Genomic DNA, 11,278 nt, shown 5'->3' with positions numbered 1-11,278 from the left:
TACCTTTGACTCATGACTCTACTTTAATTTATTAATAATTAGCTTTGGATAACGCATCGAATGGATTTCCTTCCTTACATAGCCCTTTATAAATATTGGGCTTCCAACATGGGAGCTACCCAAGTTGGCACCTACTATGTCACACTTGTGACGGAATTCCAACACATTAATAATAAAAGAAAGTACAGCGTTCTATACTCTTGTAGGAGCTATGATCAAGTATAAAGTCACATAACTCCCCTCATGTGTTCATACTCAAGGTACATACGTTTTAAGAGTTTTGGTGCGTATCTTCTAACACTTTACGTGATTTACCAATTTAACATGTGATGACTCCAACCAATCAATCAAGAATACAATACAACAATCATCAACACATACCTCAATTTAATTCATTAATTAATTGATGAGCACATATAATTTATTTTAATTAAGGTTCTTTGCCTAGTTTTGTGCACAAAATTGCACTATTACTACCTTGGTGCATAAAATGCACTATTAAACTTCCTTGACCCAACCTCAACTTATGTGAGTGAGTAATAAACTAACTTCCTCAACTCGACCTCAACCTATGTGGATGAGTAAATAAATAAACTAACTTCCTTGACTCAACTCCAATAATATATGGGTGAGAATAAAATCATGAATCATGCTCAATATATATAACTTTAGCTTTTTTTAACAAATATTAGCCTTGCTTAATAAATAAATGTCTTCTTGATGATGAATAATAAATAATATAACCTGATTCAATTACTTTCAACTTGTATCAAGCTCATAATAATAATTCTAACATACTCACATGCTTACATATAAGACATGGATAATCAATCAATCATTCCAAGTATCACAACAACTTAACATGATACTACTCTCTTACTTGATACCAAATTTAACTCCTAACATGGTACTACGCATAATTAATACATCATACACGCATACGTACCTTAATCGTCTATCCAACTAGCCATAGTGCTAGAAATTACTCAAAATTAAAGCCTCCTACTATACCAAGTACATAACTCAATTAATCCCTTGATTACACAAATTTCAAGCAACTTTTAAACACTTTAAAACCTCTCTAAGAAGCTGAAATTTTGGTTTAAAACCTTTAAAACTCTTTCTTTAAGTGGGTAATTAAAACCACAAAGTAGAAACTTAATTGTAGTGCTTATATAAAAATTATAGCATACTTTTTAAGCTTTAAACCAAAGTTATCAAAATCGGGATTCTACTTTGAATCGGAAGGGGCTCTCATAATCGAATCGTAAAATCGAATCATAGAATCGTAAGATTCTAAGGATATGCATAATCAAGTTGTCATTCCAAATTTAATTAAAAATATTTAAATTATGAGTTTGAAACCTAATTTTTAATAGAAAATAGTTGTTTACCCATTAAGCAACCAATAATTGACATTATATATTTATAAATAACTTTCTAAGCATCTTTTAAACTTGTAAGGATTTCGCTAGTTAAGAGAAATATATAAAATCAGGTAGAATCGTAAATCGAATCGTATGACATATATAAATCGTAAGATTCTAAGAATATAGTCTTTAATAGAAATTCCAGCAATTTAATTTAAATAGAAACTCATTAAAACTCCATAAAAATATAATTTAAGCTTTATTATCACTTACAATTAATGGGTATACAAAACCCCCAAATAAATTACAAGTTAGAACCCTAATAATCAACTTTTTTATAATTAAAACCCTAACTTTAAAACTTTTACAATTCATAATTTAAAACAATACAAAATCTGAAATTTATACTCTTTAATCATAAAAACATAATTATAAAACATACCAATCATATTTCAATAATTAAAATCAAAACCCAAAACATATAATTGTATAAATAATTAATTAAACAAGGAGGAGAGATAAGGGTGGCTCACAGCCAAGGTGGCTGGTCGTCGGCAGGTGTGCGGTGGTCGACCGACGTAGCTGGGTAGGCGGCAGCAAGGTGGTGTGGCGTTAGTGGCTTCAAGCACCAAATAAGGGGAAAAAGAAAGAAAAGAAGAAAAAGAGAAGGAAAAAAAAAAAGAAAACTTACATTGTACAAATCTGATTTTTAGCCTCCTTGTGTGGCAAATTTTGAGGTTTTGGGAGGTACTTATAGAGTAGAGAGTAGATATTAGAGTTGGGCTTAATAAATAAGTGGGCTTTAGTTATGAAATATTTAACCCACAAGGGTTCAAATAAAAGAATTAGACTTATTTAAATGAAATGGGTAAGTCCACTAGGAGTACGTAAGGATTGTTTACATTTGATTATTTAAACGGTCCAAATAATTAATAAACGTTTAACCCAAAATATATTTTACTTTTATAAAACTTTATAATTAAAATACTTTAGCCCTTTAAAATATTTAATTAAAATAATTGAGCCCTTAAAAATATATTTTATAATTAATTAAATAATTTATAAAATACATAAAAATACGGGGTATTACAATGTAATTTTAATTAATGTGATTTTCTTAATTGTTTAATAATTGTGACTTCATAAGATTTATAAGAAAAAGTAAATAAGGACACATTTTTATTTTGAGGAATAAATGAGGACACATATAGATACACTAAGGTTTGTACTTGTATATAAATTGTTTTTTTTTCTATTTTTTATTATAAAAATAAATGAATAACGTGAGTATTATGTAATATATTATTGGATTAATTACAATGTCTATTTTTGTGATTTATTTTTTTTACTATTAAATTAATAGACAATTAAAAATATTAATGATCAAAATTTAGTCTCAGCAAATATACTTATTAAAGTGATCCAAATATTGAAAAATAGAAAAAACAAAATAATTTTTTAAAATTATTGCAATTATTACATTAACAGAGCTACTAGCCTACTGTTCTAGACGATCTAGGAGATGGAGGGATCCTCCATCCCTCAAGTGATAGGTGTTTAATTCCTCATCCCAATTCCTTTAATAGGGTGGGGTCCCTCCCTCGTATCTTATCGGGTTAAATAGAGCTACTGTAGTACGAGAAGATTTTTTGCTTTGAAAAGAAAATAATCTAAACAAAAGAATTCAAAATATTGGTTGTAGGTTCTAGTATTTCTCTCTAGCTTTTTTCTCTATCTTCTCTCCTCTCTGTTTTTTCTAATTTTCTGCTTATGGAGGGGGGAACCACCTCCTCCCTCTCACCCCTTTTAAAGGCCCTGATAAGCTTGCTAAGAATTCCTCACCGCTTAGTTTCAGAGAGGTGGTAGCTTCCTCTTCTCAGTGGTTTGATCAGGTTCGGAAAATCGTTCAATCAGCTAGGATCTGGGATTCTGGGACGAGGCGGAAGAAATCGCACCAGAAGGAAATTTAACAGTTCATTTTAGCAAGGAAACTATGTCCAAGCTTAGACGACCATGGAAGCTCACGTTAATGGGCAAATCTGTGGGAATTAAAGTCGGACCTGGGTTTATGGCCAAGAGAGCACATATCATGTGGAAAATAAAAGGTAATCTCAAAACAATTGACATGGGATCAAATGTTTTCTTGTTCAGATTTTCCTTACAAGACGACTATGAGAGTGTCTTATTTAAAGGTCCTTGGTTCATCTTTCACCATTATCTCATGATTTCTACTTGAAAGCCTAATTTCCGTCCAAATACATCAGAATTTGATAATATGACTTTGTGGATTCGTTTTCCCGAGTTACCAGTTGAGTATTACGATAAGGGTGCTCTGTTTAACATAGCCAGAGTTGTGGCTACTCTAATTAGGGTCGATTACGCTACAGATAGATTAACTCGTGGTTGGTATGCCCGTGTGTGGGTTGAAATTGATCTCCAACAACCTTTTATCTCCAAAATCTGGGTTGGTGGTGCTTGGCAATCGGTTATTTACGAAAATTTGAGTTCATTATGTTTTGGTTGTGGAAGAGTTGAACATGAGAAAGATGCATGTTTAACACCTAATCTCAATACTATTGTTTCACAGGACATTTGTTACTCTTCACCTGTGACTAATGCCACATCAGCGAGTTTTGCTTCCAAGCAAACTCATGTCATCACCAAGCCTGCTATATTGAATTTAACTCCAAGTTTGGACCAGGCCCAAACTAAAAAAGTTGATTCTGCTCCAGTTGGGCCCCCTTCTACTGATCCAGATGAAGCAAGTTATGGTCCTTGGACTATTGTTACAAATAAGAGGAATAAATTTTAAAAAGCTAATAATAATAGCAAAAGTATTGATGATAACAATACTCTTTCTTCTTCTTTCGAAAAAAATAACATAGCGTTGATAATCATAATGCTAATGTCGAAAAATTAAAGAAAAACGACATTTATTCCTCAAATGTAGAGCTTCAAGCTAGTAGTTCAAAAGTCAATTTTCAATACCCTAATATTGAAAAGGCTGGGCATTTAGTAACTTGGAAACCAAAATATGGAGTTGATAATGCCTTGCATGAGAAAACTAAAGAGATTTCAATTTCATCTTATGTTCCCAAGGTTAGCAATGATAACACTAATATTTCATTTTCAAAAGACAAAAATCTTTTAGATTCTTCAAGTGAACTTCCCAGACATGCAAGCATTTCTATTGGTCAATTCGTGGATATGGCCATTGATATCCCTAATTCTTCTCCCCAAAATCCTTCTTTAAATTCTTTTATTTCATCCCCTTCTCAACACCCTCAGCATTCACAAGCCAACATTTCTCACTCTAACTCTCTCACCTCTCCTAGCCATGCAACCCCAAAAAAAACCATGAATCTCTTGGCACCGGAATCGGAGAAGCCTCAAGCTTCGAAGATCAATCCGCTGCTCATGTCGATCTCCTCTCCAAAATCCCTTCATCTTCAAATTCCCCAAACACGGCCATCAAACAGCCCTCCAGCAGCTCCATCATCTCTCCTAGATCTCTTTCCAAACAAAGGGAAGAGACCTCTGATGAATCGTCTGACATGTGCATGGAAACGACTACCTTCATTTTCATCACCTCCAATGGAGATGGCGGGTGCTCTAAAGTTACTGGATTCACTAAGAAAAAGAGGAGAACAAAGATCTCTTCCAAGGAAATTAAAATTATCCCAGAGTCACTTCCAACCCCAAGACGAATGGAAGTCGCACCTTTAACTTTAGAAACACGAGCCCACGATATGGGAACCCCCAATCGTAGACTTGTGATGTTTGTAACAAAGTAGGATGTAGTGGGTGTGCAAGTGGGAGTTACCTTCTTTAACGATCTCAATCAATTACAAAAGGCTCACATGTTGACGACCCGATTCGGTTGGAGGACTTGGGCCCAATGGGTTTAATGGAGCATTGGAGGGATTGGAAAACTTACTTTGCAACGCCCCCTTCCTACTCTCAATATGAAATTTTTTTTATGGAATGTTCGATGAGCCTCTAAGGATGAATTTGTGCCTCATGCAAAGCACTATATCGACACCTACCATCCCTGTATTTTTATTCTTCTCGAAACCACCAAATGTAAAACCAATTCATGCTAAAAATGTTATGGGGAAACTTAGCTTCTCAGATTTTAAAGTCGTTGAGGCTAATGCCTCTCATGGCGGGATATGGTTATTTTGGAAAGGAACGGTTGATCTCCTCTCCTTTGCTGATAAGGGTCATCTATTTCATTCTCTCTTTCACTTTAAACAACACTCGATTGCGCCGGATCATGAGGTTCTCATCACGGGAATGCACGCTCCTAGCATTCCGAAGGATCACCATGCACTTTGGAATGACATGTAAGCTATTATTCCTTCTCCTAGCACTCCTTGGCTCTTTGCTAGGAGATTTGAATGAAATTACATCTCCGAACGAGAAAATCGAGTGGACGCTTTTTCCGACCTAATCAATGTCGTGACTTTGTAGATTTTATGGATGCTGCTGGTCTTGTTGACTTAGGATATCAAGGCAATCCTTACACTTGGACGAATGTAAGGGAAGGGATAGCCCTAATTCGTGAACAGCTGGATCGTGTTGTCGCTAATGTTACTTGGTTGGATGCTTTCCCTCACACAAAGGTACATCATTTACCCCTCACTCATTCGGACCATTGTCCGATTCTTGTTGATATTGCTAATGCCCCCTTGCATGGCCCCTTCCCCCTTAGATGCAAAGAGGTTTGGCTTGAACATTCGTCGTTTGGTGATTTTTTGTGAATAATTGGAAGAACCCTAGCTCGGATTTTTTAACTGGTTTAGACAATTTTTCTTCTAATATTCACAATTGGAACAGGAAAATTTTTGGAAACCTTAAAATCGAAAAAAAGACTTTTAGTTAGAATTAATGGTATTCAGATTTACTTAAAAGGCATTCTGATTTTTTATTCAATTTGGAAGAAGAGTTCCTTGCGGATCTTAATAATAGAAATAGCGTATTATTTGGGCTCAAAAAGTCAGAATTAATTGGCGAAAATATGCAAATCATAATGCTAAATACTTTCATATTTTGGCCAAGATAAACAAGACTAAGGGTAGAATTTTATGCTTAAGAGATAATGATGATAATTTTATTGAGGATAATAATAAACTTAAAGATATGGCTGTTAACTATTTCAAGGATATCTTTGATTCTAAACTCACTGGGAACGAAACTTTTGAAAATTTTACTCCAAATTTTATTCTCTTTGATTGTGATAGAACTACCATTAGTAGAATTCCCGTGATGGATGAAATATTTGAAATATTAAAATAGCACCCTAACATGATACTAGAAAGCATGATATTTGAAATATTAAAATAGCACCCTAACATGATACTAGAAATCATAATCAACATTCTAACATGATATTAGGAATTAAAAAGGCATCCTAACATAGTACTAGGAATTAAAATAATATTCTAAGCATGATTTCTATATCAAAAGCAAGGAATAAAGATAATAAATCTACTCACTTTGATGTCTCGTATCTCTTCCTATCAAAACAATACATACGTTAGTAACTTCAAGAAAGATTAAATCAAACAATAATATTAATAATAACTGAAATATGGATTTGGGACCAAACCCTTAGAATTAACCTTTCACGTCGAGGGAGAAGGCAACTTCGAGCTTGTCTAGGTGTGTTAGAGTCTCGCAAAGGTCGTATGGTGTGATGTGTTTAGGCTAAGGTTAAGAAAATCAAGAGAGAAAGAGAAAGAATAAGCTTTAGCTTAGAGAGAGAAGGATGATGATTGTTGGTGATCAAGCTAGTTGATTATTGAAAATGGGGTGAAACAACCTCTATTTATAGGGAAAAAAGAGAGTCGAAGGATTAGAAAACATCTGAATTTGAATAGGAATAAAACTCCTTCGATGGACAACAGTTTTTGCGGTTTTTGTTTTTATCATAACTTTTAATCTAAAAATTGGAATAAGATAAATAATATGTCGTTGGAAAGGTCTTGAAGTCTAATTTCCAACCCAATTAGAAGAATATTAAAATATTTCTTAGATTAAAAGATATGGCCGAAATAGTAGGACGGTGTCAATTTTAGATAGAGTTTGGTATTTCATTCATATCTTTTTCGTTATAGCTCGGAATTGAGATTATAATATATCATTAGAAAGATAATTTCAAGGGATATACAATAATCCAAGATTTGGATAAAAATTATGAGACACGAAAATTATATCTGACTGTCTTTCGATTTGAATGGAACAAGGATTATCAAAAAGAGGAGTTTTATTCAATTTTAAACTCTTGATTTTATCTTTCGAGAAGGATAGATTAGAACTTTCTAGAGACCTATAGAGGCTCCTAATAAATCTTAATTGGTTTAGGATTGGGATTAAGGTTAAAGAACCCTCCACATGGTCATTGGATCGTAAGTAAGATGGACCTAAGTCCGGTTTGGGCTTGGTTTAGTATTTTGGCCATAACTTATTCGTTTTAAGTCGGATTTGGGCTTATAATATATCGTTGGAAAGATATTTTCAAGCCCCATCCAAATACACAATAGTTGGACCCAGATTATGGACCAAAATAAACTATCTTGGACGATTTTATAAATTGGATACGAAATGAATGATTTTGGCTTAAAACATTATAAAAAAGGTTAGGGGTAAGGTCAAGGCTAAGGAAAATTCACGAGACTCTTCAACTCTTCACCTAACTCGATAATCAGAGACGTGAAAGGTACTCATCACTGGGTTTGGTTGTTGGGGAGACACAATCAGGTGTCTACAACTTTAATTCAAGTGATCACCAATAATAGATTTGATTGTGTATTAATAATCAACCAACGTAGATTAAACAGGTTTAGGATCAACTTGATGTATGTATGTTGATCAGAAAGTGCACGTGAATATCATAAGAATTGAGTAGATGCCTATTTAGGGCGAGTTCAATCTCTTTTAGGTTGGATTCGTACTATCATCCTCGAACATCCAGTCATGATTTTGGACCACTATGGAGTTAGTGATCTCTGTGATCGTGAATGAGGTGTAACTTTCACACCCGTGAACGGTTTACAAGTTCCTAAAACTTGTTGGCGACTCTTTTTCTCTAACTTCTTTTCCTTGGAACGCCGCCATGCCTAAAAGCATGAACCACAGTAGGGCTCAATGGTGAGTTGAAAAATTCTCTACAGGATTAGGTGGGGGTGGATATCCAAGTGGGGGGTGGGGCGGGGATGGTTTTGAATTTGTACCCGTCGGGGATGGGGATGAGTTTTAGACTCGTCGCGGAGATGGAGATGGGGATGGGGATGAGAATGTTAGGCTGGGATGGGGATGGGAAAGAAAACATCCTTAAACAAAATGGCTGTTGGGAATATGGATCATCTCATTGTCCCTGATTGCATCAAGGTACCGTTTGATGCTTAGATGGTTGCTTTCAATGCTAACTGACTGCTCTTTCTCTAGGCTGTTGGACTGCCTCATCTTTTCTATTGCTTTTTATGTTTTTAGTCTGATGTGTAATATTTTGGGCACTCGTTTTCCCAGTAGTAGGTGGTGTGGCACTAAGTCACCCACTACGGCTACGTATTGCAATTTTCGCATTATTAGCATCTCTTTTTGCTCAAACTCTCTTGATGCTGGTGCAAGTCCCCGTTTACGCTGAAATGAAATTATTTTTGCTGAACTTAAATTATTTTTACTGAACATAAATTATTTTTGCTGAACTGAAATTATTTTTACCGATTTTCTGTTATATTTTTCTTTAAAGTTATTGATTTTTATTGAACTGTAATTATTTTTACTGAATTGAACTGAAATTATTTTTGCTGAACTGAAATTATTATTTCTGAACTGAAATTATTTTTTAAGGTAAAGTGAACTAGACCTAATGTTTTCCTTCTTTTGAAGGTTTTATAATACGAAGTATTTCCTTTGTTGCGTTAATAAAAAAGGAGGAAGTCAAAACAATTACAAAGTACTTTCCAACCAAATGCTGACGCCAAATATTTCAATTTTTAAAAACCAAAACACTTAGCGGGCAATTCAAATTTTCGCACATACCACCCTCCACGCTGGCAATCCGTGTAAACCAAAACCAACCAATAGAATCAATCTTATGCTCCCCTATAAATATCAAACACCCCTTCATTCAACTCCTTACTCATTCACAACCTCTTCATCTCTTTCTAATCCTTCACTCTTCAACTTTCTCTCTCCTCAAATTCTCTCTGCAAAATCAATCATAAAAAATGGTCGGCAAAGATGTCGCTACAGTCAAGAGCACCGCCGGAAGAGGCCAGCGAAAGAGCGGCGTGAAGTCAGTTTCTCGCTCTTCCAAGGCCGGTCTCCAGTTTCCGGTGGGTCGCATTGCTAGATTCTTGAAGAAGGGTCGTTATGCTCAGAGAGTTGGGTCTGGTTCTCCTGTATACCTTTCTGCTGTTCTTGAGTATCTCGCTGCTGAGGTACCATTTTTGAATTTTCACTCTCAATTTTTCGTCGTCGTTGTTTTTTTTTTTCTTTATCTTTTTTCCTGGATTTTATTTGAGTACGTATGTAGATTTCTGCTGAATTTACTTTTGATTGACTTTGAAGTGAACTTTCTGGTTCTGAGTACGATTTTTGATTTCTAGGGATTTATTTATTTATTTATTTATTTTTTTTTTTTTTTTTTGCTGCTAATTTTTTTCTTCAACAGTTTTGGTATTCTAAGATTTTATTATGATATATATATTTTTAAGATAGTTGATTGGAATTAAATGATGATTTGATTTTATGATTTTTAACTTCTGATTGTTAAGATTGTGTTTAAAGTGAAACCACCAATTTAAGATTTGATTTATGATTCTGTGAAATTTACTACTTACTGTTTCAATTTATATTGATTTAATTGTGATGAAACGATGTTAACTAAATTGAATTATTATGTGAACTTTTTGTTTTGGTTCTTCTGTTAATTGGTGAAATGGTGAATGAACAGGTTCTGGAATTGGCGGGAAACGCAGCAAGAGACAACAAGAAGACAAGAATCATACCAAGGCATATTCAATTGGCTGTCAGAAATGATGAAGAATTGGGCAAACTTTTAGGGGGTGTGACTATTGCTAATGGAGGTGTTCTGCCTAAAATCCACTCTGTTTTGCTTCCCAAGAACACCGGCAAATCTAAGAGCGACAAGGGTGAAAAGTTATCTGAATCTCAGGATTTTTAGGGTTTCTAATTAGTGTTTTTAACAATTTGAGGATGATTTTGTTTATGGTTGGGAAAAATATGTTAGTAAAAGTTAGGAGTATATGAAATTAGGGTTTTAGTTGATGGATTGACTGGTGTAATATCCGATGTTATTGCATATTGAACAGTTTGTTCACTTATAAAAATTTCCTACTTGGTTGTTCCTTATATTTTTTTTAAGGGAATGGTTCTTCCTTATGTTACTGCAGTTTGTTGCTTTTGTTTTGGGTTGTTTTAATTTATGAGTTCAAGTTTTAATTGACAGTGAAACATAACATAAAATGAGAGACTAATATGATTATACTTTGTATAAAGTACTCTGTAAGTTTTATTTTAGTAAGTTAGTACAGTATCTAAAACATCTGGTTAATTAGAGTCAAGCTTGATGTTTTACAATTAAATTAATCGTAATTTAAATGGAGAAGTTTTGAATTTTCTTGGGAAGGAAAATGAAATCAGAGAGCTAGACAAAAGGGGGATGGATAAAGGAGGTCAAGGAAATTGAAGAGTTAGAAGATACTTTCTCCGTTTTTTTTTATTGCATTGTAGGATTTTGGATGCAAAATTTGGTAGTGGAAAAAAGTAAGAGAGAGAAGCGTAAAAATACAAAATTGTCCATGTAATGTAAAATAAAATAAAAAGTAAGGGTATGTTGGGTATTTGCAGTGTGAACTTAGATATTTTTTATCCTAAAA

At 34.0% G+C, this 11,278-nt stretch overlaps 1 protein-coding gene across 1 annotated transcript; it reads left to right on the top strand.

Annotated features, from left to right (window-relative positions):
• Nucleotides 1–9,503: 9,503 nt before the first annotated feature.
• Nucleotides 9,504–10,763, top strand: LOC110697797 (histone H2A, sperm-like). Its single transcript, XM_021875176.1, has 2 exons — nucleotides 9,504–9,817; nucleotides 10,333–10,763. Exons 1-2 carry the CDS (start codon nucleotides 9,605–9,607, stop codon nucleotides 10,561–10,563), a joined length of 444 nt encoding a protein of 147 aa, XP_021730868.1. The 5' UTR covers nucleotides 9,504–9,604; the 3' UTR covers nucleotides 10,564–10,763.
• The last annotated feature ends 515 nt before the right edge of the window (nucleotides 10,764–11,278 follow it).

The sequence above is a fragment of the Chenopodium quinoa genome, unplaced genomic scaffold (genome assembly GCF_001683475.1).
Source record: "Chenopodium quinoa cultivar QQ74 unplaced genomic scaffold, ASM168347v1, whole genome shotgun sequence".
NCBI classification, from domain to species: Eukaryota; Viridiplantae; Streptophyta; class Magnoliopsida; order Caryophyllales; family Amaranthaceae; genus Chenopodium; species Chenopodium quinoa.
Note: the sequence above shows the minus strand (reverse complement) of the source record. Positions and strands in the feature narration are given on the sequence as shown.